At 39.3% G+C, this 27,868-nt stretch overlaps 3 protein-coding genes and 1 long non-coding RNA gene across 23 annotated transcripts; 1 reads left to right on the top strand and 3 right to left on the bottom strand.

Annotated features, from left to right (window-relative positions):
• Nucleotides 1-528: 528 nt before the first annotated feature.
• LOC107263967 lies at nucleotides 529-1,099 on the bottom strand. Its single transcript, XM_015731712.2, has one exon. The coding sequence runs from the start codon at nucleotides 882-884 to the stop codon at nucleotides 558-560; it is 327 nt and encodes a 108-aa protein (XP_015587198.1). The 5' UTR covers nucleotides 885-1,099; the 3' UTR covers nucleotides 529-557.
• Nucleotides 1,100-3,505: 2,406 nt separating this feature from the next.
• Nucleotides 3,506-12,210, top strand: LOC107263577. Of its 15 annotated transcripts, XR_003058214.1 has the most exons (14): nucleotides 3,506-3,622; nucleotides 3,838-3,886; nucleotides 3,965-4,007; nucleotides 4,147-4,292; nucleotides 4,352-4,485; nucleotides 4,582-6,140; nucleotides 6,235-6,439; nucleotides 7,057-7,140; nucleotides 7,470-7,832; nucleotides 7,906-8,092; nucleotides 8,265-9,460; nucleotides 9,590-9,778; nucleotides 10,308-10,459; nucleotides 10,578-12,210. It is a non-coding gene; the product is annotated as an uncharacterized LOC107263577 (long non-coding RNA). The 15 variants fall into 15 exon arrangements; XR_003058198.1 differs by having other exon boundaries at nucleotides 3,838-4,007; XR_003058201.1 differs by lacking the exon at nucleotides 3,506-3,622 and having other exon boundaries at nucleotides 3,755-3,886.
• A 1,429-nt stretch (nucleotides 12,211-13,639) lies between these two features.
• On the bottom strand, nucleotides 13,640-16,731 carry LOC107263574 (E3 ubiquitin-protein ligase DCST1). Its single transcript, XM_015730916.2, has 5 exons — nucleotides 16,069-16,731; nucleotides 15,770-15,985; nucleotides 15,398-15,699; nucleotides 15,137-15,324; nucleotides 13,640-15,079 (listed from the first exon to the last, which is right to left on the bottom strand). Exons 1-5 carry the CDS (start codon nucleotides 16,357-16,359, stop codon nucleotides 13,908-13,910), a joined length of 2,169 nt encoding a protein of 722 aa, XP_015586402.1. The 5' UTR covers nucleotides 16,360-16,731; the 3' UTR covers nucleotides 13,640-13,907.
• Nucleotides 16,732-19,635: 2,904 nt separating this feature from the next.
• On the bottom strand, nucleotides 19,636-27,461 carry LOC107263499 (transcriptional adapter 2B). Of its 6 annotated transcripts, none has more exons than XR_001536697.2 (10): nucleotides 27,161-27,461; nucleotides 26,964-27,061; nucleotides 26,383-26,442; nucleotides 26,162-26,303; nucleotides 25,867-26,084; nucleotides 25,555-25,784; nucleotides 25,238-25,469; nucleotides 24,210-24,298; nucleotides 23,204-23,904; nucleotides 19,636-23,108 (listed from the first exon to the last, which is right to left on the bottom strand). XR_001536697.2 is itself a non-coding variant. In XM_015730784.2 (10 exons), exons 1-10 carry the CDS (start codon nucleotides 27,258-27,260, stop codon nucleotides 23,004-23,006), a joined length of 1,587 nt encoding a protein of 528 aa, XP_015586270.1. In that variant the 5' UTR covers nucleotides 27,261-27,450; the 3' UTR covers nucleotides 19,636-23,003. The 6 variants fall into 6 exon arrangements, 3 of the variants coding, with proteins under 3 accessions (XP_015586270.1, XP_024935700.1, XP_015586283.1); XR_001536700.2 differs by having other exon boundaries at nucleotides 24,210-24,253; nucleotides 27,161-27,458; XR_001536699.2 differs by having other exon boundaries at nucleotides 23,204-23,555; nucleotides 24,209-24,298; nucleotides 27,161-27,453.
• Nucleotides 27,462-27,868: the final 407 nt, after the last annotated feature.

The following is a 27,868-nucleotide window of genomic DNA, read 5'->3' as shown; positions in this document are numbered from 1 at the left end:
GACTTTCCAGAACCCGCACTCACCGAATTCTAGCCATGATCTTTCACACGACGTATGGGCAATCGGTTGAATACATCAGAGAAACGGACAGACAATCACTCTCACTTTTTCTATCGGCAGATCGACTCATGTGCTTTCTTGTAATCAGATCTCTATCACCACTCACAGCACTGTATCTCAACGTGGGGTACGTAACGTCCTGAACTCCTGGATGCGATAATACAGTAAGTATCTTTCAGGAGACGCGCACCAGTCGGCTTTCAAAAAAGGCACATCTGCCGCGCGTGTCCAAGATTTCACGTTGAGCTAAACCAGTTTAAACGATTCTACGCGTACGTGACATTCATCAGGTTTAATACAATGGTAATAGCAGCTTGAAGATTCGTTTGTCGATCCTTATTATTCACGGTCTCTGCTATAGACGCGGTATATCGATCTTGAATAAATCGCAGGTCGATCTAGCGGGAAAACTTATTTGAACGATCCACTGTTATTGGCGAAGCTGGTGGGAGTCGCGAGTGCCGAGACAGTGCTCCTCGTGGCTAGTGTCACAGGTGTTAAACAGTAAGACTTCTTAGGATGTATAAGGCAGCTGACACTAGCTCCGGTGTCTCTAGAAGTGCTTGGAAAATCACTCGGGACTGTTCCAGATTTGTAACAGCACGACAGTCTGGGCATTCGGTTACACTACGTCTGATCACCGTGAGAGCCTGTAGTATAATATCGACGTAGACACGATTGCCAACACTGGCTTTTACTTGGGAGCTTCTACGAGAAACTGTCTGTCTTTCTGTCACACGAGGGAAAACGTTGTCGGACACCAATATGTGCGACCGGCACTTAGAGCAGTCTAAGTCCGTACTAAGGGAAAAGCGGTGCCACATTTCTTTCGTAGCCTGCCTTCTGTGGCGGCCATAGTGGATGGCTCCCCTCTTTCGGATCAGAGCTGCACAAATATCCAGGAGCGTAACGCGTGATCGGTATGTTTTGGGCCCTGAATTGGTTCACGTCTCCAATCTCTTCTAAGGCCAAAATAAATACCAGGATTCGCATCTAACCTTGTCAATGATGTCTCAAAGGAAAATACGATTACTGTTATCTGAAACAAAAGATGACACTTTAGTTAAATAAAATCTTTTACTCCAGAAACATAAATGTCGTAGTTCAGAAAACAGTAGCGCTTGTATTCAATAGCAGATAGAATACAAGAATAAATTGATTTTACAATGCCACTAAATTCTGCGTAAAAAAATTAATGTAAACTGAGCAATATGACGTGTCAATGAAAATTTTTTTATTTCAAGGAACCGCGATCATTCTCAGGGGCCCATAATGTCCCAAAGTACATGTGTGCCAGTACCGCTGACGTCAGAACCGAATATAGTCGAGAACGGCCGAACTCACGCGAACCTGTCTGTGATTGGCTGGACTTCTCTGGCGTCCTAGGTTGCTAGGATACGCCGACTCCGCCGCAGAGAGGTAAGAGGTCTTAGCACCGGGACCACACACGCGGTACCATTTCCCCTCGAGCAAAAACATTACCCACACAAAGTCATTCTGACGAGACACGCACGATTCACAGATGCTACTCCGTAGTCTACCCTTCACACGCTGACACTGCTCAGCACACCGTCGACGAGAGCTACACGCTAAGTACCAGATCTCTGATGCAAGAATGGAGTAAACACGTTGAAAATTGAAGGTTTCGCGTTGGTAGAAAAATAACAAATGTCAATACATGCAACGGCCGAAGAGGAGCTGATGGAGAATCGGTATACAGAATCGATGAAAATAGAAATTTTGCATAAATTTCTTAGAAGGGAATTCTCATCCCGGGAAGTCATTTTCTCTTGGAATCGTAGGACCCTTGTGCACGACTGTCTTGATGGATTTGCGATGATACGTTAATCCCCGGCGCCGCTTCAACTTTTCCCTGGAGCAAGTTCGTGGCGCTGCAATGAATTATTCGTAGACGTAACATCAGGCTAGGTACAAAATTTTATTTGAACTCAACAAATCCTTTCTTAATCGCTCGTTCGCGTGATACATTTAAGGAGCCAACAACTGTCCAGAATGCGTTCGTTAAGACTCGAATAAACGCTACCAAGAACGATTAACTTATTAACCTGTCCCCATAATATCTACATAACGATGCGACTTCATTAGGCGTTTGTGCATTTGTCAGAGTGTGGAAGTAAGTCCGATTGAAAAAGCCGTTCTTGGTGTATGTGTCCCGAACAGAAGAAGAAAAAGAAAATAAAAAAAACAGACCTGATGAGATGGAAGAGAAGTAGAGAGTGTGAGGAGTGAAGGAGGTAATGTACAAACACGAGACCACCCACAGCGATGCCTCGTCCGACACCCTCAGCCAATGACGAACCATTTCACACGTGAAATTGTTGAGAAGAAAGCAAAAAGAAGTATAGTCCATCTGTTTTTTCCTTCGGAATATTCCAAAATGTCTTGCGTGAAATACAGCGTAACTACGAAGAACAAAATATCAAGGGAATCGTTGGAAAGAATTTAACCTCGAAATTGTATACAACTCACATGGAATGGTCAACAGTTGGTTAAGGCGTCAAGTACAGAAAACTCTTCCAGACTGGAATACCTAATTTAAAGCCACCAAGGAACGGACTTCCTGTGTTGAACCGTACAAAAGAAACGCCGCCGTCCGTGTTTGTATTACTCGATGCAAACGTTACTCAAGTCGCGTGGGAGTATCGGACTTATAAAAAAGAAATATCCCATAATTCCACCCAGGCAAACTTATTATCATAGTAATGGATTTGATGTATAAAATAAAAATTACGGGTAGAGTTTTCTCGTTGATAATCACTGATCTAAAAAATCTCTTTCATCTACATGATATAAGCAGAACGCGTTCACGCATTATGAGACGGTTGGTGCAATAGAGCCAGGAGTAACGGTGAGAAAGCGTCTGCCTGAGGATACGACTGTAGATAAATTAAAAAAATTCTTCCGTAGCAAAAGCAGCCAATCATATATTCCAATAAACCGTTACACAAAGTCCATAGCTTTCACGAAACCTCATATTTTACTAAAGAATTTTTAAAACACAATATATCATAGATTTCACTCACTTTATATTTACTCAGATCTCAGCCCCTCTTGGTCGGCACGATGGCAATCAGGATACTGGCCTCTCCCTCATCCCGATGGATAAGGAGCGTCTTGATGCGACTCTTAATTTTTACGACATTTTTAACTCGCCACCCGGTATTAAGCGAGCGTGTCGAGACGAGCTTTGATCTTTGCCGACTCTGTATCTACTTAATGAGTGAGGGTAGGAAGAGAGTGGCTGATTCAATGAGAGTTACGCCTGTAAGTCACTCAATCCAATATACCCAGCGTGCATTGCGGTTGCCTACAGTCGGGCGCCATTCAACTCGTGTAACGCGTGCTTACTGCTTACTTACCAACGGTGAATCACGACTGAGAGTATTTTCAGAGAAAGTCAAAGGACGTGGAGGTGGCAAGGTCAGAGCCACTCTGCTGAAGAGTACTGTCGTGATACGAAACCGTTCTTCCTGACGTACCAAAGAAATCCCATGCTTCCCATGCTTTCCTTACCGGCTGCCATAACCTAACCTTACTTTTGGTAAGTCAATCTCAGATCTTGTCCTTTTGCACAGTTTAAAAGAAAACCTTCTTCATGCAATGCTATCGACTGTATATTTAAATGTGAATTACATAACCCTACGTAATAGACAATACTCTCATACCGTTGTATCCTGAATCTTCCCTATGCCGTTACTCCGTGCTCGCTTCTGTCGAACAAAAATGTGCCTTTTGAAAGTTGTTTACATACATCAGGAATTCATCTATAAGGAAATACCGAAGGAGAATAACCGTTATGTAATTGGTAAGTGGAAAAAGAACATGCAATTGCACCCCAAAGTGATCGTACATGGATAGACAAGTTCGACGTGAGTTTGTCCAGGTTATAACGGAAGATAGAAGAATGGTGCTTGGTGGGTAGATAGGTATGTACCGTCGTATTTTTTGTAGTCTGCCCACACGGGTTGGAAATGCTACCCACGTTCACGAGGATAAGACTGCATCGCAACGTGCGGTGTACGCACTTGCGTGTACGCAGCTAAGCGAGCATGTGTAATTCCCCAGGATGGAGACTACTTTCTTACGCAAGAGGACGCAGTGCGTTACCTCGAGTTACGTTCACCGGTGCGTGCAGGACACGAGATATTATCAGCCACTGAGCCAACCCGGACTTCTCTGCCGGACCACCCACTTACAAAATAATAAACACGGTATGCGGGATAATTCCATCCGTCCATCTGTCCGACTCCCTGTTTGTTCCATTTCGTAGATATCATCGATTCAAAACTCAACTGGACAAGATGGCACGCACAATTTTCGATTTTTAATATCTGCAACGATCAAGACAACGATTCAACCATGGTATACTCATCGAGAATGAAGTTTAATAAGTTTGCTTATGGGGTTCGTACTTTTTTTTTCAAAATACATATTTTGCACTCTGATACACAGTGTTCATGATAATATAGTTCTACCATGAAGTTCTGTATCTTCCACCAGATCGTTAAGGTCCTGCCATAGATGGATGACTAATGCAAAGTCTGCCTTTACACGACTGACCTATCTTGGCTATAACAAGACCAGTCGTTATTCGCAGTGACTGTGCTTAAGATCATTTTATACTTATCTATATCTGGGACTGCTACTGGAAGTCTGCCATGATATTTGATCTACGATTTGATCCAGCATATCTCGAAGAGCGTCACCACTCATGTCTACCGATCCTGCGGCTGCTACGCGAAATAAGAACGATCCGACCATCGACTTCCGCTCTTCTTTCTTTTCCTCTCGCAGAGCCGCTAACTAAGTGCCATTATTTTCGTTGACTCGGCAGATTTTTTATCCGACTTCTGCATCGCTCAACCCTTCCGATATGGACCTTTAATTTGCGCCTCTTTCACTGTCTATATTATGAGTGACAATAATTCTTATTATCAATGAAATGTTTTAGTATCAGGCTTCGTTAGTTTGACTATTGTATTAAGCGATGATAGACTGACCAAAATATGTGGAAAAATCAGGTTAACCGTCTACGTTAATCGCGAGCCATATGATACTTCTCTATCAATTGTTTTTACTTTTTGTAGAATCCTTTCGCGTTCTTATTGCGTTTAGTCGATGCACGCGCATCTTATGCTATTTTCTCTAGTACCTTTAGAATGTCTCGCGTAGTAAAAGTACAAATTGCACTTACCTGGATCTGCGCTCTTCTAGATACTTACATCTATAATTATCGGTTAGATTGTTTTTAATACGGTTGGTCGTTATGGCGGCATTTCTATAGATCATTAATTCTAAAACAGTCTCAACGCTCTGCCGGCTCACGTAAGAGATCCAACTTACTAATTGCGGCGACGCCGGTGGTCCAAGCTATAATGAAAAGCAATATGGTCAGCCAGTAATGGCTGCCCGATAGGTTTCTCCAAATCGGAATCATAATTCTTTCGCAGACCCGATTTAGGACACGAACCAGCGTCTCATATTTACTCACGTACAGCACAACCGCAATTCGACGATCGTTCGTCATCTCATTATCATTGTGTTCCTTCGTATTCCGAATAGTCATTTCTTTATATCGAAATACCACAACAATCGGCCAACATTATTCTTTTATTATGAAGTCTCTTAAAAGAATTCATTGAAATCGCTGATGCACGAAACTCAGTGAAACAGATAATTCCATTTTCATGGAATTGTGGTTTCCGTGGAGAGGAAAAAAATTCAAGTCATTGCTGATTCCAATCTAGTGACGGTCTCTTAAAGAAACTCAATTTTTTTTCTCCGCACGCCCAAAGCCATAAAATAATTTTGAAAATTTTCCAGAAAAATTCCGCCTTTGTCGGCCCTGACAGCTCAAAGGAAAGAGGGACAACTTTATACGCATTTCCGATTTCCTGTCAAGGATCATAACGAGCCGGCACGCTGCTTCTTTGCTTCCGCCCATTTTGAAAAATGTCTCACCCCAACAACGACTCATTGTAAAGGAATTACACCGTGACGAGGAAATACCCAATAGAAAGAAAAAAGAAGATGGCTGTCAGTGCATTTGTATATGAAAAGTATCATCTTTACCACGTCTAAGTATTATATCCAATCGTGAAATCCTTTTTTTGCTTTTTCATATTTATCATACTCTTCATACTAATTTTTCAGGAATTTCTATGGAGCGCGTGAATAAGTTACTCAAATCTGTAACGTCCTCAAGAGCTAGAATGTTGGAAAGTAAACGTTCTCAAGATGTCACACAGAAAGACGCTTAACAGCTTGTGGTCGGACGTACATACGTATCTATCCATCCGGTATAAATAGAGAGAAGAAGTCACCTTTGTCCGTGAGCGTCCTTTTCAAAATTCAGAAAGTCAGTAAATTTTCTTCAACTACCTGTTCCTCTTGGCTATTTTGTTTGCGTAGGACGGGACCACCCAAGTATCTGACGCCTCGACTGTCCGCCTTTGAATTGACTTAGCAGAATTCGAGTCCGCAACCGTGTCTTAACCCGCCCCGAACTTGGTACCTGTCTGCCTTATTTCCTCATCCATTGTCCAGAACTGGTACCTCAACTCCCGTGACAGATAATACTGTCAAAAGCGACAATCCTCTGGTCTTTGCCCAACTCTCAGTAAACTGGAAACTTAACCAAGGAAATTACGAGCGAGCAAAATCACCATTAAATCAGACCTCCTGCTACCATCCAGTCCATTATATTACCCATGTTTCCTCCATCCTAAGTAGTTAACAAAGTGCACCATAAAATAATCCAAAGGAGATCCGTTCCTCAGCTACCATAAAATACATCCCTAATAAACTAACCAAATTACGCAAAATAATTACTCAAACATCCCCGGTATGTTCAAAGTCATATCGTTAATTTCATTAAAACACGAACCATAGCCAAAAGCCTACAAGTGTCACATATGCATATGTTAACTTTAACTATGCCTAACCTAACCTAATATACATATTATTTTATTTCAGGTTCAATTCAACAGGAAAGGACTCAGCGCTACTTCATGGTCTCATTAGGATCCTTCAGGAAAAGATAGAATAAAGCCATGTCTGGTGGGTACCAATCGGCAGAGATTGGAGTACGGTTCTAAAGAAAAGTGCTCTATTGTGTAAATCGAAATGATATATCACCATGGAAAGTGTCGGTGTAGGCTGCACACATTGTATACGATATACACAGTGTATAGGGAACTGTTTAATATCAAAATGGTGTTAGTAAGTGACCACCCACAGTGAAGCCGAGACCACCCAACGCGTTGCGCTACTAAGGGGCCGTCTCCACTTCACAGTTTACCTTACGTGATATTATGTTACCTTTTATCCTTAAGCCGCTGTCGCGCGACTAAATTTCCTTTGGTTTAACAGAAAATGTTTTTTTCTAGGTTCAGATGCACATGGACACGTAGTGCTTGAACTCATTGATCATCAAGAGCCAAGGTCGTGTACTTTGATAGCATGTAAGAGCATTATAAAAATCGGAAGTCGCTCATACGACGACTGCTCTACTTCTGCTGCGACCTAGAAATACGTATGACTGATACGTCTTTCAAAAAATATTTGGATACCGGATCTTAGACTTTGTATATCGGCTGTGGGATACTGATATCTCTACATTATGCGTATAAGTATACGTAATGGTGTACGAAAGGTATGCGTGAATGCCCCAGCACTGACCAACTTCCGCGGTGACTAGTTGGGTGGTCCAATCGAACCTGCAAGCTGCGAGTTCTCGTGCAGACACATAGGTAGACATATAACTATAGATATATACGTTAATGCTATAGTGGATATTCGAGTATCTGTATATTACTGTATCAGAGAAGTGTGTATGCAGAGACGTATACACTGAGATGTGATTATCTAAACGACTGATAGTGTTTAACATACGAAAGCGCCTAAACTGGCGACAGTATAATCTTGAGATATAGGAGATCGTTGTACTCGTTCGGGCAGAACGTGTTGCGCAGACTTTCAAAACGAGTCTAGGTCTGCTGGAGTTATAAAGGTGATGGGATTATGTTAATTAATTGCAAAAGCGAGAAAAATAATTTTTTATGATGATTCCATGAAACATTTAGTTTATGGATATTCTTAATATTCATTAGATAGTGATTTAGTCAGTTTATTGCTTAAGAAATACTTTATTACAATTAACGGAGTATTTTTCATTTATTTAGATTCCGAGATGCTGCAAAGTTATGACGGTACATCCAATTGATACTGGAATTGATGTACGTATGGAAGAGTTTCATCTGAATTGAAGAATCTCGATACACGGATAGGCGTGTCCGGTGTCAGTCTGTCTATCTTCCCAAGAGTCCAGTCGATCCATCCGTCTGGTCAAAACGTTCCAATTATTAATTTACTTCGCTCACAAAGTAACCCACGTGCACCTGTAACATGTTATTCGTCGGAGGTAATGATGCCACACGCAACTGCCCCGTCGCCCAGGGCACTGGATGCACGTTATTACATTAAACATAAAAGATCCAAAGGAAAGTCATTGGGGGAACGATCGGATTGGATGCTGCGCTTCTATCCTCAGAATTCTCTGTCACGTAGATAGCTTCAAAGTGAAGTAGAGTTCGTCTCCGGCGGTTATCGCTGCCCGAATTCATGCACCGTGAACCGTTTACACGCCGTTGACTCCACTAAGTATCCGCTGGGCAGTTAGCGTTAACGTTCTCCTGGTTAGAGGAGGATCAAGAAGAAGAAGAGGAGGAAGACGAGGAAGCAGATGAATAAGAAGAAGACAAGAAAGGGCCTCAAGGAGCAGAAACTGGACAAGGTAGAACGAGATAGTTTGGGGCTAACTCGAAGAATAGGAATTGGCTAATCGGTGGGGTAGCAGCCAGTACCCGTATACACGTAGGTACACGCAGGCGTCCCTGGCAGGAGTCCCGAAGAGAGAGGAGCAGAAGGAGACTATGAAATAAGTAGCCAGGAGCAGGAGCGCAGGCTGTTAGATGAGGCCGGTCAACGTGGGTGGTCCAGCAGAGATTTGCCTTCCGCTAAATATCTCCTTTGCGCCCTCGACGTGGGTGGCCCCGGTACCCGTGGGTATTTCATCCTCCTCGCGCACAGTCCTCCACCCGTGAGTCTGTCTCCGGCCATGATTCCCAACGTAGGAACTACACTGTATAAAGTAATGCGCCGTTCCACGTTTCCAGCTCTGGTTCGAAGGGTAGAAGAAGGAAGAGAAGGCGAGGCTGACGCGACTCGACGCGTGTGGTCCTCCCGTGGTACGACGACAACGACAGCATCTTATCCGAGCCTCCCGGATCGCTCGATCGATCAATGGAGACTCGATAAAGTACGGCATGCACGGGCGCACAAGTATTTTTCACCTTCAAGCCCGTGGCAGACAGTCACGGTACGTTTAATCCTTCTTTTTCTCATTTCTATTCCCTTCCTTACTCTACTATCTCTACCACCTTGATTCTCCCTTTTTTTCAAACTTTACTTCTTTTTCTCATTCTCTTTTATTTTTTACTCTCACTAGGACTCGAAGAATTCAATGACTACACACTGGCTACGGATTCCGGTTATCATTGAATGCGGTAAAATTGAATAGGAACGAGTAACTGGCGCGTGTTTCGACAGTATGGATATCCTTCTTGATTATCTACCATACTTCTTCCTTTCATCGTGGGATAATTATTATTACTTGAAAATTATTGAGCACACAAAGGTATGCTGGTGCTAAACAGTCTGGATATCCGGTCTGTGTTTACCTCTGGTATTTCCTTTTCATTGTCAGTCTCTCGGTTGCGCTTTTAACGCGCAAGCTGCCTAATGCTAATGTAACCACTATTAGCAAGTAGTGAATCAAATGTAAAGTCAGACGTAAGGTAAGACCACACAACACGTCCACGGGTTATACAGCCCGGCAGATGCAGTGCCCCATAAACAGAGAGCGGACCACCCAACGCGTCAGTTCGTTTCTTCGTTTCCTTAATAACCACGATAACCCTGGCTTGTAGCTATGTAACTATGTACCTACGTGCCTATATGCCACGTATAGATAGCTTGATGTAGATACGCCCATTTCAGAAGGGCTACCTGTCTTTGGCTTTTAACGTTCGACCCTCCACCTTTTAATGCCAAGCCTAAAGACCGACAAGAATGCTTTTATTTGAAATTAGCTTCTGTAGAGACTGAACACACCATAAGCCATTGGACTGATTATTATTTACATTATAAAAAATTTCCTATTTCAGGGCTCGCCATCGCGACTTCATCAGCTCTGACACATCTTGGAGGACTGAAGCGTTCGACCACGGCAAATGCAATAAACATGGGATTCCTGTCGAGCTTCTTTTCGCTTCGCTGCCTGGCTACGCTTCCTGGTAGCTGATGTGGCTCATGTCGGGTACCATTAGATTTTTTAATTTATCGCACGTATAACCCACCCGTTGTCCAGCCCTTCGAAATTTATGTGGCTACAGGCACGCCACCGTGACGTTCTTCATGTGAATTATTAATTTCAGCCTCCCTAACGAAGCCACCAACGGGAACTGCTGCACTTGGGTATACAGTGATCTGTGATGCTCCGAACAAAGAAATAGTTTTGTTTATGGTCACTTTGGCCTGGCCCCTCTCTTGCTATGATTCAGATGTACGCCTTTTCATAGCCACTCACGTGTACCTATGTACTACCTATTGGACCTTCTTTTTTCTCGTGTCATAGGGTTCTGGGAACCCCGTGGATATCTAAACGGTGGCCACCCACGTGCCGTTACCTTGCTTCAAACTTCTAACGAGAGTTACTTCGAGTAATCTTAAACCATTATAATCTCCAGACGCTATACTCCGTTTCCGCGGGAATCGCTTACCCAACAGAAAATTACTTATTTAGTCTAAGATTTATAAGTAACGGGAATTCACTGAGAGTGCAGAAAAAGTTACACAGACAAACAAAATTGATGCTCGTGCCATAACGGGAATAATATTTATCATATAGACTAATATTATATTTCTTAATTAACTACATTTATATTCAGGCTAATCTTATCTGCTACGATAGTCACGGTATTAAATGCTTCACTGTATTGTCGCACCACTTTCGTAGCGTCCATATTCTTTGCTGGCCTCTCGTGATCTTTTGCATATTTATAATTTATCTTTATATTACATATAAAAGCCAGTGACATCAATATTAATTACATTTAGATTCAAAATAGATTCTAAGATCCTTCCATCCTTTTTTCTCACGTACTGCGTTCGATTAAAAATTCTTCAATATTTAAATCTACTTGAATTTTGCAATTTTGATTTCTAATAGCGAGGAGTCCCCTCATCTATTTATATCCTCCAAATGCAACCATGTATCATAACGTAACCACAAGTTTTGCAGGCTATAGCTAATGTAGGTATCCTTACGGTAACTATCGGTAAAACAGAATCTTACAACTTGAAAGTAACATTGTCAAATTGATTATATCGACTTAATCCAATCCGTTAACACAATTATTTAACATTTCCGTAATCGACTCCGCCATAAAACTCATTTACAATAATAAAGATTCTCATTAAAGTTGTAATCGTAGCAATAAGTTTTATTTTATTTAAGGAAAAAAACTTACCGACCTATCCGATCGGACGCCACTCATTCAACACACTGGAGTTTGGATGAAGGTACAGACAGATGGGATATACTCGACTGCTCATACAGATATCATGGAACGATAAGCTATACATTTGACAGAAGTAACGATCTTAGTACCATTATATTTATCGATGTTAATTATTCGGATTATTATATCAGTACGACGCAATTCTCATGAAGATGCCGACTTAATGCAATACCACTTTGCACTTAATACTAATTACCGTCATTTTTAAAAGCTGGTTTGCGGTGTTCCTATCGAAGTGAGTGGTTCTTATAAACATGATATGATATTCTTGTAGAACATTGTAAAAAAGGTTTGCGCAAAATTCTATATATAATTACGTAGAAATACGATAAGTCATTAGTCGATATTATTATTTTCCATGACGTCGACGCAAAGGCAAAGTCATATACATATGTAAATATGCTACTTCTATACTTTGTCTTAATTTCTTTTATTTTATATACGCATTTATACATCGACTTGAATGATACATTTATTGATAAACCTACGCACAAGTATATTATTTTTTATCCTATACTATAGGATAGTATAGATATATCATACGGTATATTTCCATTTACAGACAATATAATAAGCGTTCTAGGTTATGAATCACAAACAACGTTAATAATTGCGCAACAGGGGTTATTATTGAACTCGTATTACAATAACTACATAATATCTGGATACTCTGTGTACCTTGTCCCTGGGATTATTCTTAGGTGAAACAGATAATAAGAATCTTTCGTATTAGAAGTTGATCATTGTTTTGTAATAAAACATCGCATATATAGGTGCAAGAGTTTTAAGTCTCATGTACGTAAACCTTACTCAAAGATAGAAAATAATTATCGTGGAATATATAGTAGATCCTGGAATAATATTGTATGGAAATTGAAACGAAGGTTATTTAATTTGGCTTCTTTGATTTTTTAGATTTTTCCTCAAGATAACGAGTCTTGTATGCTCCGCTAGGATCGTACTTGTTCTCTAATCGGTTCCAATCATCCGGTCTCTCTTCAATCATATACTGAGAAAACTTGTCAGAAGCCACTTTCTGAGCCTCGCTACACGCTGTACAATCCGTGGCCAAAGCATCTGGTAAATTTTCTGAAACAACCAAAGGCAATTCTCACGTTACTTCATAAAGTTTATCCAGGTAAGGATGAGAAAACGTTGAAAGGGATAATTGGCATTATTCATCAAAGGCTTTAGGTCGCCGTCGACTCGAGTTTCTTACTCGAATGAGCACTGAGAGCCTGAATGTAAACACAATTCTCATTATGAATAAAAAGGAGGTTGATTTAATTGCACCAGCGATCGCTGTGTATATACGATCTGTATAAACTGATAAAATGACGCATTGGAATTAACATACAGCCATGTCCTCAAGAAAATCATACAGATTTATAAAAATCTAGCCGACCCTGACGGGGCACGTCAACTTGACAAACTACCATGAACATATGTAGGTATACCATAGACCGTGCAATGTCTACTTGGAGTAATAAACCTGTCAGAGATGCCAGAGAACAAGAAGAGATGCAGTTTCAAAGATGATGAGCCTGAACTCATCCTGATTAAATCTAACGCTTCTTAATTAATCCACATTCCAGTGTAATTGAAGATTTTGGTCCCTACGGCTTCTATTTTTATATAGTTATTTTTTGTAGAGTCACGTGCTCTTGGGAATGGAAACAACAGTCGTATGGTGACTACAAGACCTTTGATGGCTTTATTACTCTACTTTTATTAATCTGACTCACTTTTTAATTCAGCTGCGTCAGGAGTACAAGGATTTTCATTCAAGAGACATCCTATGTAATTATTGAGCAATCTCTCGGTCTTAAGGACAACATCAACGTCTATGTTGTCGTACTTCGTGGTGTACTTTTTATTCTCCTCGGCAAGGAGAACACCGAAAATAGCAAAAAAGACGATAAAGGTCTTCATGTTGCGGAACTGAGATACTGAATCAGGTCTGCAGTCCTTTGTCTCTTATAAATCCTACAGTAGATCATTAGTAAGAGAAATCTATGAGAATGATAAAATTGGTCGTTACGATAATACTAATGAAAATTGTTCTTGGCAATTGCAGGAGTTCTTGCAGTATGCCCAAGTGAAGTCACGCAGAATATCGTAATATGGACATGGTGGAGCACAGGAAATCCTGAAGGACACGGGAACCTATACTCGATGAGAATCTTAAAATTCGCCTTGAGTATCATAATCTTCGGAATCAGTATCGGGAAGCTTGGCGCAGGCGAAGCAAATTCTACCAACGTCTCTCCAGCATTCCGGACAGTGAACAAAGTTACAACCTGGTGTTGTGCATCTACGAAACTTTGGACCCTTTCTAGTCTCGGGCTCAGCGCAGATGAGGCACTTTTGTCTTGCGCAGGAGAAGAAGCTTAGCCAGCCACAGAACTTCGGGTAACGTAGTCTTAGTGCTACCCAGGGGTCCATGTCGCGTTCTAGAAGCCGTGCTCTAACAAGGGCTCTGACCTTGCCCTTCATGAAGCGAAAATATCCTAGTCTACGTCTGAGAGTCTCGTTATAAAGGTAGAGGACCCGTCGCTTCTCTCTCTTCCGGTAGAAGAACGAGCATATTAAACGTCGTAGACGTTGGGTATAAGCAGCCAGAAGCAGCATGATCCATATCCCAAGGTAAGTACCGTAAATCTTTGCCAGGACGTAGTTGGACAGCTCGTTGGGTCTTGGCAGACATGCCTCATTCGAGACGACTGTCTTTATCCTTTTCTTTACGTTGAATCCTTTGATGACGCTTCTTATCATGGTTGCAATCATTCCAGTCCCGCGGACATCCAGGGTCATGTCGTGACGGCCTGCTTGCATGTACTCGATGTGAGCATGACGCCTGACGAGATCCAGAGTCTCGTAGAACAGTCTGTCCAGGAGGACGAAGGTCGTAGCCGTGACCATCTCCAGGATCAACTTCCCCGTCTGGCCAATCAGATTCGCTCGCTCGACTTTACTTGGCTTCAATCCGTAAGGATCGACGAATTTAGCCCTCTCGATCTTCTTCATCGGCAAGAGCGTTAGGCTTCCACGTGCTTTTCGTCGTGCATCTATCCTCCGGAAGTATGACGTTACGTAGATATTGTCAAATTCAATGTCCGTCAGATACTTATCGTGGTAAGTTTGAGCGGTTATGATGATTTTCAGGAACACAAAGGCAAGACACCTTTTGATGATTGTCATTACCGTGTCGAAGAGCTGTTTTCTTACGTTAAAATCATGTAGTACAGCTTTGGCTGTGTCACCAGCTTCACGGACATCTACGATGCTTGGTGGTATTTTCACTTTGAACTGAAGTTTCGCATCTTTCAGACTGGCGCTCAGTTTGTTCTTCGAATCTGGAGAAGGGAGTGGAATGTTTTTCCAATGGATTACGATGAATTATGGTAACGAACTTTTTAGTTTTGCATAGCCCTCTCCAATGCCAGTATCAATCTTTCCATCAGGATCACAGATACTGGAACCACCTAAAGCTTGAACTATGTTGCAGATGAACGTCAACTTCATCGGCCAGCAGAGCAGCCATCCTGCTATCCATGTCACAGTGTCATAACACTTATCGTAGCCTTCACCAAACATGTCCCTGAGTCAAATAGGTAAACTTTGATCTTCTTAACCCAAATATGAGCATGAACATCAGCCCTATAAGATCTTACCTGCATCTTTCCGATCCTCTGCTCATCTGTTCCTCGCAGCGTGCCTCAATTTTCGCCCTGTATTGAGCTTCATAAATATCTCCTTCAGACTTAGCCTCAGATTTGGCCTTCTCCTCTTTATCTTTAATCTCTTCACTTCTTTTAGTGTCATCCTGAAGCACATCCAAGTAATCATTCTCCTCGTTGATTCGCCTCATCTCTTCCTCACCTTCAATTTCTTCAACGATGGGACTGGACAGATCCTTCACCGAGGATAAAGTGTCCTTCACCTCGTTGGCGTCGGTTCTTATACCAAAAATAGCCTGGCGAAACGTACACCCATATTTTCATCAAGATTAATTCGAAATCAGGATTCTGAAGCGTAAAACGAACTTCTTGGAAGGGTTTGAACATCAAGTCGAACCGTGTTTTCGTCAGGTTGTGGGTAAGCTGCGTGGTACAGGCAAAAGTTCGCACGACTTCCTTGCCGTTATACGTCAGATTGAATATTGGTCCAGCGATGACGTAACCCAGGACCAGGGCCTTAAGCACGCTACGACCCGCGCGGCCACAGAACGCTGGAATCGTCAAAAGGCAGACACATCTCACCTGTCACGTCGAAACCCATTAGATGGTCCTTGGACAACTTGTATTCTATACGCAGGAAGTCTCGCTAAGTGGACATAATTAACCTGAATCGAGGCTGCACATCCGATGGATAATATCACTATTAACACAGCGCCAAGAGCTAGGCTGGTGTACCTATCAAACTGGAGATCGGATATGATGACCTCATAAAAAATAACACCCAAGAAAAATCCTAAGAAGAATCCTATTACAGCCCGTGCTTTCTTATGTGTCCCTATAGGATCGTAGCACAGTCCATATAACCTAGGACACGACTTGGCGAAGGACCTTAAGAATTTTAGCTGAAGATGCTGAGCGATTCTGCCACCCCGATTCATATTTTCCAAACCCGGCATACTTTATATATTTTATTATCAAAACTAATTAAATACTATAATTAGAATTTCCGTAATTTAAAGGTGATAGCGGACTGTGATTCAAATTATAATTTCGTCTTCATTTTTTTTATATTGCTTTTTCTTCCGATAGTCATTTTTTTCTATTGCATCACTGTGAATTGATCGTGTTAATCATGACAGATTTTTTCATAACGGATGACATATTTGGTAAATCATAACAAACGAATATACTGAATATAATTTTATTCAATTTTAGATAACATTGTCCAAGCGATCTAATAACGCGCAAATGAAAAAAAAATCTAAAACAAGGAAACGCAATTTCACATAGGTACCATCAAATTAATCGCCAGTGTTATCCTGGAAGTTTAAACAGCAATGCCAAGATCCTTGGCCTCAGTTTCGTATTTCTTAATGTAAATGCGTTCAGGGTCGTACATTTCGGTGAGAACTTTCCACATTTCAGGTTTGTGTTTGTAGATGTGCCTTATGACCTCATCCGAGCCTTTCTTCTGTTTATCGTTGCAACTCTTGCATCCGGTCTCGATGGCATCAGGAAGAGCTTCTATAGAGAAAAACAAAATACAAAACGAATATAAAATCAGATTTAAACCAACTCAAAGTCGACAATACTCTGCAAATACGTACTTTTGAGTTCTTGACCGTCAGCAGTGCAGGGTCCTTTGTTGACCAGACAATTGAAATAATTATTCAAGAGTCGATCACTCTCAAGAATTTGTTTCAGATCAATATTATCATACTTCGTAGTATATTGGGGAGCAGCCGAGACAGCTACTACAGCTGCAAAGCCGATAAGACAAACCAGGGTGATTTTCATTTTCTGCAAGAAAATTATAACATTACAAATATTACTATACACTATACAAGAGACATTAGACAGAAACAAATCGATATTGAGATATTGTATAAAGTCTAATGTTTATCAGTTAATGATATAATGTTTAATCAAAAGAGTAGGATGTATATATGACACTTTATTTTCAGTCTACCAGTGATGCTGCATACAACTGTATTCATACGATAATCCTTAATCACGAAATAGATACTTGGACTAGCTTACCTGAGTATTTGCAGTAATCAGGTGCAAGTGCGTTGTCACGGTCTGCCAGGCGAGCTTATATACATCATCGGTGCAGCATCGAATTACGCAAAATGCTCTCCATAGGAGGGGACAGGGTAGACGAAGTGGGAATCTTAGCGATTCCTCGGGTAAATCCCTAGAAGACTCCCACCTTCAGCTTTGTTCGCTGAAACCGACTACACAAAAAGATTCAGTCGCTTTACCAACGTGAATTCGTCCTGCCCGGCGTCTGACGACGTGCAGAGATTGTTCTTCATACGGTGAGGTAGTTTTGCCAGGGTTGAACTGCACTTCCACGATACTGTTAACCTGGGCTTAATGCTCTTTTGTTAATATTTTCCATTTATGAATCAGTCAATATTCTTTGGATCATTGCCTTCTCCTTCAGTTTCATTCTTGTACATTTAATCAGTTTTCTTAATGCAAATAAGAGTAGCTACAAGGTAATCGGCTTAAAATTTCACTTTTGTATCAATCCCACGATGCAAGACGGGCAAGATATTTAACGAATAAATATTTCCTAAAACATAATTCAATACCACGAAAACCGGTATCACACGCTACAGTACTAAAAACCTGTAAATGAACCAGGAAGAATAAAAAAAAATATATGCACAGAATGATATAATACTTGATCCGTGAAGATCAAGTACCAACTATTGATATTAATGAGACCTAAAGCAAAAGAAAACAAAAATGGCGTTCGTGGAACTCTAAATTATTCTTTACTCTTGGCAACCGACAAGTTCAAGGATTAGTAAAGTATCTGATACAGAGAAAAATCCAAGCTGATCGAAAACATGTTTACCTCAGGCACATATAGTTGCCGTCGAGATGCGAAAGGTTCATAATAATTATCAACGATAAAAACATCTAACAACGCCCTACGCCATTCTTTGAATATCTTCTAAGAACTTCAAATAGGTATAAAATCTGTACTGAGTAAGTCAACTTAAGCGACGCTCCAACCTGACGTCATTTAATTCCTATGTTTTAGAACAATCAATCCCATTTATCACAGACAATGGACCTATAATGTCAGATCTACAAAAACTTTCTCCATATGAATGCTGTATCATTCAAGACAGCTTGTATGCACAAAAGCTCGTCATTGCCCTCAACAACGTCACTCACTCGAAACTGCAAGATTCCATCATCTCTGAATAATCTACGTATATTTCTTGACTTGCGTACATTGCCTTGACCACACGTTAACAGGTTTGAAAACCTGCAACATGTTATATATATATATATATATATATATATGTGTGTGTATGTATATCATCCTTTCTCATTACCAAGAAGACGATGTAATTCATAATAACACATAAGATATGCGACAGAATAATTAGCGTGAACGCGTTCGTAGGTCAATGTCAATTAATTATACAATTAATAATTTTTTGTACCTGTTTACGAATGCGTTCACATCACTAGACAATAATATCACGTTCTCTATGAAGAATTATGATCTGCCCCCAGTAATCGACCAACACGGCATAACCTGAAAAAAAATTGTCATGCAGTTACAATCTAAATTCATGGATACACATGTCCAACGATTAAATTCTAAATATAACCTTAGTTGAAATACGGATTTTTTTTCTTATTCAGACCACAATTTAAAATAATCCATAAAAAAGATGTTAATCTTGGAAATTTTTGCTTCCCCTATCGACCTCGCCTGTATGTAAAGTTCCTATGAGTCATCTAACGTTATTTTTTTCCAGAGTGACGCGAATGGCCGTTGAAATGTTGACGCGAAAAAGAATACTGAATGAGATAGACAAAAAAGTCAGATCGCTGTCGGTATAAGGATTACTCGAGGTAGAATTACTAAGAAAGAAAAAAGGATATTGCTGTACACGAGGACTTTGATCTTAAAGAAATCTGACGAAAGGTATACCACGTGAGGATGACAATCCTGGCGTGTTATTTTATTTTTTTTAGATAGTAATTAAATACAATTCGTATGATGAGAATAACCTGTCTTCTGACTGACACAGGCTGTCCTTCGATTCTGCCACTGGACAAATAAAACATTTTGGAGAGTCCAACAATTTTTTACCTTGATTTTGAATGACGTACAAGCAGTTTATATAAACGCATAACGAATTACTTAGGATCAAGTATAGGTTATGGAACCTGAGGAAAACTATACACTCGAGATATACAATTGAACGGTGTTTATTTCGTACGCATTTATTTCATTTTTCTTAATCGCAGAGATATATGAAAGACCGAATAATTTTTCCGCGGGAGAACAATAAATTCAAGATAAGAGTGTACGAGGATTCGCTGAGTACGAGCACAAATATTTGTTAATAGGCCTTTGACTGTCATAAATAAATAAATAACTGCGATATTACCAGCTCTTGTAACAATCGTGTAGTCGTGTGTTACTTAAATTATTCAATTATAGTTTTATAAGACAAGAGAGTCTACGAGTGCGAATGGACGATAAAAGCCAACGTAGTGCGATTTCTCGTACCTCCGTTTTTCTTTTTTAAAATCCTAATCGTTATTTAATATTTGAAATTAGTTAAGACATGTTATCTCGTAGACAGCGTATGATTCGTTGCACCGCAACTTATTCTGATACATTCTATTTTTCAGTAACCAATATTTTCCAGTCCAAAGTACCGCACCTCACGCTCACGTAACTCTATGATAGTCTTTTTGAAAATTATATTTAACTAAAGATCTAATTGACGCATTTGCTACCGGTTGCTACTTTGCACTTTATCAGGAATATCAGTGTAACTTTTCAACGGTGAGCCAAAATCTGTAGTTTTCTTCTTTTTTTTTTCACCGCCGTACTAAATGCCATACTTAATAGTTATGACGCAATAAAACAATAATTGCCAACTAACGAAAATTTATTAGGTACACATGCTTCTAAATATTCTGTATCCTTAACTGTTATGTGATTTGAGTAGAAAGTTAAATAAAATTGTACAATCGATTGCACGAGAACTCTTTTAAATTAAAAATTCAACGTTCGAACTAAACAATTGTTTATTCGTACAGAGCTTCATGATTTCGAGTACAATATCAAAAACCATCAAAAGAATGCAATGATGGATTACAAAAAAAAAAAAAGCATATTTAATCACCTTCTAGAGCAGATAATGCTTTAATGAACATTTCGTCGATAAACTCCTACTACTCGCATGGTTACAACTCTCAGTTCTTGTGAAAATTTCTTAAAAAAAAAAAATGACATTAAAACGAAATGATCCTTTCATTATTTGTCTTCATCATTGTAATATCGTTTAGCCACTAAAAACATTAGCAACAACTCACATCTCTTGGTGTACACCTTTCACACTTGAAACGAAGGTACCACACCAAAAGCCTCAAGTACACGACGTACCTAGTTTCGATTTAACAAATTTTTCATCGATTCACCTTATATACATACATAGACCCCTTTCTTTATTCTCATTATCCGCGATATAATCGCAGATCCTAGTTTCCTTCGTCTACCTAGCTTATATTTAAATACTTAATAAGCGTGTGTCTGTGTTTTGTGTGTTTTCTCCCTTTCATTTTCGTCTTCGAGTGAAATTAATTTGTCACTTGCAATTATCAATTTTACTTCGTACTTGCGTACGTACTACGTACGTTTTCGATAGATACAGTGGAAAAATATAAACAGTAATGCCTCCAGCGAGCTACGCGTAGAGGGCGCTGCCTATTATGTTGCTACGTCATTAAAATAATTCACGATGACATGAATTACAATGGGAAATACTACAGGTTCATCTGGGAGTCGTGATTTTAGCATTGGAAAAACGTACGCCTCTCCGCCAATATTATACATTGTATTGCACTGTAAAGAACCCTTTAACTTGGACTTATTATGACATCCCAGAACAAAAGTGAGTGCATAGATCGATACATGGAAAAAAAAGATTTCTATCAATTAGTTAAATGAGAAATAATTTCATACGTCTTAGTCATCAACGACATACTTATACGATTTAATTCCAAGTAAATTCGAGGTGAGAGAATATATTTTTGAAAGAGTGACGTATCTTTTTTTTTTCCTTTTTCGTTTTAACCTTTCTTACAATAACATTTTGTAAGGTATTGAACACCATAATGTAATTACACTATACATGCACGCCTCTCAATGTCAGAGAATGGTGCGTAATTTTTTTTCCCCTCTTGTGCTTTACAAGTCTATCTCGTTATTAATTGTGACTAATTGTAAGAATAAGGTACTATTCTCGTATATATATATGTATGCATATATGATACATGTGCATATATATACACACACAGATGCTATAGAGCGGCAACAATTTAAATTGTCTAAATGACGTGTTACGGCGAAGCGAGACCAACCTTCTTAGCGTCTCTTCTGTCATATTTGCACCATTCTTTAGCAATAAGGAAATAGACCTCGACAAAACTTAATTAATTAAGCGATGCTGTACTCTCTGATCGCTGTAACATTAATCATACCCCATTGCCGATTATGAACGATTAATCGTTCGTACAGACTTATATCTGATTTTCCAGCAATTGTGTTATACTTATTTCTTAAAGAGCGAGATTAGGTTCCAGAGGTTATACACGAACCTTTTTTCTTTCTTTTCCTCTTTTTTTGCTTTACAATATACCAAAATAAGAGTACCCCATTGAATGCTTTTACAAAACCATACCTTTTGAGTATGGATAATATTATTAATAATCATAGACTAACGACCCTCGGTTGAATGTTAGAGACTGATTATTTGACACATTATAGTCTCACTGCGAAACTTTGTGATATACTTTTCAACTTTTTCATCGTCAAATAGGGATTAAATTATTCTCAACGTGCTAATTGTATCTAAATATGAATCAGAATAAAGAAAAATGTAATTCTTTTTTTTTCCTGTTAATAGAAAACAATTGTTTCTTTTTTTGTTCTTTCATTATTTTTTCACGGAGACTTTACGAAGGTCTAAGCCTTGATTATATCAGTAGCATCAGCAGGCAATGCGAGTTATTACAGAGTGAATACAGTTTTTCTAGAGCTTCGTTGTTTCCTTATCTTTAAAAATGGTAACAAACGATGTTTCGAGCAGACAGAAAAAACGTACAATAAATAAACTATACGAGAAAATAACTTAATGGAAGATTATATTGAGCAATATATTAAAATATTGTTGGGGCAGTGTCAAATGATACACTTAAGGAGGGGTTGATGGGAAGCTAGTATCATAAACACGTGTTTACTCGCAATCGAGCAATTTGAATTAGGGAATTGTCAACGCAGTGCAAAATGAATGCGTCGGGTTTCTTAAATTTATCGCATGTGTGTACGGTAATAATGTGATAGGGAGGAAAGATCATGCTTTCTCATAATTAGCTGATATAAGGTTCCAAAATGGAAGCAGTTAAACCATCAGCATCAGCTATTAAGTCGCGACCTTTCCATCTGTACCATACGACGATTAATTCAATTTCATATTTAATTATCCCTAGAACTTAGCTTAAATCAACAAGGGATGACTTAGAGGTGAAATATGGTTAATGATTTTAATTAGTTAGCCGCAATCCATCCATTGGATACCAAGTAATGGAGGATCTTACTCTCTGGTTCAGACTGTGGCACTACACCTGATCTTCTGTTCCCATTTAAGTATTCCTGTGAAAATAACATTTCTAATATATCGTTGATCCGTCAGATATACTTTATTATATTAAATATTGACGATGTTCTGTCATTTGATATATGATTACCTGTAGCAGCAGAGTCTTCTGCGTCAAATACTGTGTTGGTTTGAGGTCGAGCTGAAGACATAAGGACTTTTCTTGTTTGGTGAGCAGATGAACAGCAGCTTCCATCTCTATGTCTCTCTCCTCTGGTTCTCCCAATCCCATCGAAGAGGATCTTAAAGTTGTAGTAACTGGATTGTTGGAGTTGGTAGTGTTTTGATGTGAAGTATTCGAATTGCTATCCGGCTCCGCCCACGGATTGGCTGGAGTCATCGTCCGATTGTGACTGATTTGACTGACTGTGGAACTGCTGCTGCCCGAGTCTCCCCTTACACTGGACCTTCGCTCGGTGAAAGAGTAACTTTTTTCTTCGTCTCTGTAATCCAAAGATTACCACATCGAAACATTTCTACGCTGTTGCTACCCCTACGACGATAGGTAACTTCCAATCTTGCATCGATCTCTGTTTGTAGCGGCTTGGTGTGATAAACTCTTTACAATATTTGTTTGTCCTACTTAAAGCTACTTCGTGTAAAAACTGTCAGTCCCCTAACGACTGATAGTTCTTAGACTTCGGCGGTATAATCGGTCGATATATTTTAAGGTCTACGTCTCGTGCAGCAGAAGAATATATATAACGCTTCGTTATATTTGTGTCAACCATTCCCTTAAATATCACTGATACAACACGTTGGCAGTGCGCAGTAGGTATTGCTCCCCGGTCTAATGAAAGAGAAGAAAAGAAGAATGATTATGGCTATCTCTAGAAGTGACCAGAAAGAAAGATTAATATAACGCTCGGACATGTGTCTTTGAACAAATAAATGTTACGTGTAAGACTACGTTGCTATTAATCTTAGAAGTAATCAGAAAATTATAAATTACTGCTCGCTGATGTTTCGAAGAAGGAAGGTTGAAGGATGCACAAATAATTATAAAGAGACTAACTTTTTCACACGCACAGTGCTAAAGGAATGTAATGTTAATATTTTATTCAATTGGGAGGAAGCATTAGAAATGGAAACGTACCTTTTTTTTGAGGTTGGGCGGTGTATTGGTGTGGACGACCCACTGCTGCCCTAAGTGAAATGCAAACTGATACAATCTGTTCACAAATGCCTGGCAACACGCACCACAAATAATGGAATTAGTGAACAGTAAGCAGAAGCTAATTGTATTCGGTATAAACTAAGAACTGATTGAATTTGGTTATCGACATTGATCAATACCATTGGAAATGTTATTGAGACAATGTCAAGTATCGAACAATTAATCTTCAATACTTGTCGTTCAAAAGTGGTTGTTGCATAATTTTAAATGTATAAATATTAGCTTATTAGCCAAATTCAAAAAAAGTTAAATGGATCCTGAAGTATAAAGCGGTGTGATGGTGATTTGTAATATATTTGTTGCCCGAATCATATAGAATATCAAATAGTATATTGTCATAGTTTTAACATAGAACGATTGAGTACAGGGTGCCAGTGTTAAGTGAACAATTGAATGTAGAAATTTATATAGTGCGATTTCTGTCTTATCCGTTCCGATTATTACTCACAATGATAAACACACAAACCATTATGTAGTACTTATTGCATAGTCTGGTCACTATATTTTCATCTTTTCGCTAACAAAACTCATTAAATACATCTAAAAGACTTGAAAATTTCATCGAATTTCTAAAACATGCATTTCTGACTTGCAAGAAGTACTTTTTCACAGAATAAAATATGATGGAGTATGCAGCGTTATATACATTGAATTTCTGCAGAAATTGCACTTATAAATAACATATGCTTGAATAATACATAATGAACGATGGGCCTAAAATTTGAATAGTACTGTTTTCTTCAAAGAGACATCAGATAATATAATTTTAGACCCAATGATGTAAATCTTTCACTTTAGGGACACTCGCACACTTTAGAGAATTTAATGTAAAAGAAAAGTGATATACAATCATTCTATCACCAATTATGATTTCATAATATAATGTGATTTATGGAGCCAGTGTTCCCACGAGCGTCAGATCATGTAAAGGAAAACAAAAATACTTACAGATTTCTTTTCCGTCCAATGATCCGCAGCATCAGTGGAGCCCTGGGTTTGCGCGATTACTTGCTCGAAATGGGCACATTCCTCGTGTCTGGTAATGCCATTGTCCCGGTATCGGTAGAGCTCCGATAATCGTAATCGAAGTTCTCGTTCCCTTTCGAGATTAGTTAGGAACTGTTCATATTCCTGTGCCGTATAAAACTGAGCAAATACACGCATCCTTTCCCTAAATTCCCTGAATTTATAAGGGAGAAACTCTTTAAATTTTGTCGAGTAATAGTTAACATACAAAATTGAATTAAGATATTCAATTCACATACTTTTCCTCTTTTGTATGTTTTTTCTTGACTACCCTATCTTTTCTAGAAGACGCAAAAAATGACGACACAAGCTGATAATCTCGTACGACACGTTTTCTTCTTGCTCTCTCTCGTAAATTGTTGGTATACATATCAACTTGTGCAAGTTTTAAGGCGATATCAAGATCATCATCCTCAGCTGGGTTTAAGAACAGTGAGGATACAAGGGATTCAGCTTCATGATTATAGTCCTGGAAAAAAGTATTAGATAATTCTGTATTTTATCAAACCCTCAACGAGAAAATCCAGATATCTGCAACATATTTAACATACTCTCTCAAAATCATCTCGCTGTGGCATGTAACCCAATTGAGCTGCTTCTTCTGGTGTAATATCCAGTGGTGGCAATCGAGACGTTAAGTCAGGGGATAACGGCCCATAATCTGAGCTAGTCTGATCAGTGAGATTTGGTTTATAGCTTTCTGTGGGAGGCCACGTATGTTTACCAATATTTCCATCGAGATACCTTGCAATATATTCTTCCTTAGCCTCTGTAATTAAATTTCATAGATATTAATTGAGTTGTACGAACTAAATTGTTTAATGCATGAAAATCAATTGTAAGTACCCTCAGGAGTCCGTGTCTCAATGTGTTTACTAATATCCTCCCAGTTGCCAAACCCAAATTGTTCGATAGCATCAAGGAGCCTGAGATGTTCTCTAGCTGTCCAATTACCTCTACCATTGAAGATACTAATCGTACCAGAGTCCTATAGTCACGATTAATAAAAAATATTACTAGCTCATCAATACCAAGTTATATAAATTTTTAATTCGTCCAATACTCACCATGAATTGATAAGAGTGGTCATTTTTATGTTGTCCAATTTCAGCACCGGCTGAGAAACACTATAAGAAAAATAAAAGAAAGGATTGTCTCAGCAGATTCTAACAAACATCAAACTAATAGTACATAACTGTCTATATTATATGAAACATTTTAATCGCCTCATGATTAACCACCTTGTATTTCAAATCATAATAATAAAACTTCTATGATTGATCACATCTTCATGACAATTGTCTATGGGCAAATATAGAGCATGTATGGAAAAAAAAACAGAATTCATTCCCTCATCTCTTTGACACATCCCAACTAGATTAAGATGAAACACGGGAACCACTTATGTACGTATTAGAGTAAAAGATGAGGACAGAGCAGTACAAGAGCCATGAAGTTGCTCACCACGCAAAATCTCTGTAATAGATAAAGAGGAAGTGGGAGGTACCACGTGACGTAGGAACAGGCAGGGATGCGAGCAGGAAGCAGACGGAATGCTGGGCACTTTGCAGCCAGAAAGGAAGCTGCGTGGCTGCTATGGTGGGAATGAAAGAGACAAACGGAGACGTCGGGCGTTCACTCGACTCACCTGCAGGCACAGATCGAACTCTGTGCATTCTACGCATTTCACGCGTAAACCCGTAATGTCTTCTTGGCAATAGGTGCAATTATACTTGCCGTATAAGTCTGAAAAAAAATATTGAACGGTCAGTGACCGTCATACGATGTTCCTTGGCAAAAATAATTAAGAAATTATTGCCTTCTATCCTAGACATAAATACGTACCCGCCATTATTGTTCTGCAGCGTTCCTTCCAGAACGATCGGTGTGACGTCACCTCATGCCAAACTCGACCAAGCCCACGAATTACGTAGCGGAATAGCATAAGTTTGACCTCATTTTCTTCGGGGAATTGCGCGAGGAAACAAAAAAATAATATTGCGAACACTGAGACAGACGGTTTACCTTGTATACGTAAACTCGTGACGATTCGGGATTGAAAAAATGTTGTTTACGACTGTAGCGTCGCGACGCGAGTACGCATGCGCCTTTTCGCTAGTCGACGAGGTAAACTACCCGTCAGTGTCGGCAACATTGTGAAACTTACGCGCCATATTATTTCTACGGTATTTTTCATGCCGAGAGATTAGTAACACTTGAATCTATTTCATCTTCTTTCAATTCTTATTATCGTTTAGGTAGTTTTATTGTAATTGTTAGTAAGTAACCGAAAGTAAAGCAGCTACTTTAAGAAATATTACGACTTGAACACCCTGAAATAAGTCAATAAATGCGGGTCAATTAATTATCATAATGATATTGCTAATATGCGATTGTTAAACAAAAGAATTACTTCTTTATAAATAATATTGATATGACTATCAGCAACTGGAATTCAATTCTGTAAATACTTCAAATTGTAACACATCTCTTTTTATAATATATTCTTATCATAGAGAGATTTTACTACGAAAAATTGCGACTCGAACACCC

Source organism: Cephus cinctus, unplaced genomic scaffold, assembly GCF_000341935.2.
Source record: "Cephus cinctus unplaced genomic scaffold, Ccin1 Ccin1_scaffold0013, whole genome shotgun sequence".
NCBI classification, from domain to species: Eukaryota; Metazoa; Arthropoda; class Insecta; order Hymenoptera; family Cephidae; genus Cephus; species Cephus cinctus.
This window is presented reverse-complemented; position numbering and strand designations above follow the sequence as displayed.

Bases quoted from the DNA above. Each gene is read 5' to 3' on its own strand.
- LOC107263967 (XM_015731712.2), bottom strand. From the start codon at position 884: ATGTGGCACCGCTTTTCCCTTAGTACGGACTTAGACTGCTCTAAGTGC.
- LOC107263574 (XM_015730916.2), bottom strand. From the start codon at position 16,359: ATGCCGGGTTTGGAAAATATGAATCGGGGTGGCAGAATCGCTCAGCAT. The intron at 15,700-15,769 runs GTTCGTTTTACG...ACGTTTCGCCAG, and splicing joins TGTTCAAACCCTTCCAAGAA to GCTATTTTTGGTATAAGAAC. The intron at 15,080-15,136 runs GTTCGTTACCAT...TCCCTTCTCCAG, and splicing joins GGGCTATGCAAAACTAAAAA to ATTCGAAGAACAAACTGAGC.
- LOC107263499 (XM_015730784.2), bottom strand. From the start codon at position 27,260: ATGCTATTCCGCTACGTAATTCGTGGGCTTGGTCGAGTTTGGCATGAG. The intron at 27,062-27,160 runs GTACGTATTTAT...ATTTTTTTTCAG, and splicing joins CTGCAGAACAATAATGGCGG to ACTTATACGGCAAGTATAAT. The intron at 25,470-25,554 runs GTATGTGAATTG...TTATAAATTCAG, and splicing joins AAACATACAAAAGAGGAAAA to GGAATTTAGGGAAAGGATGC.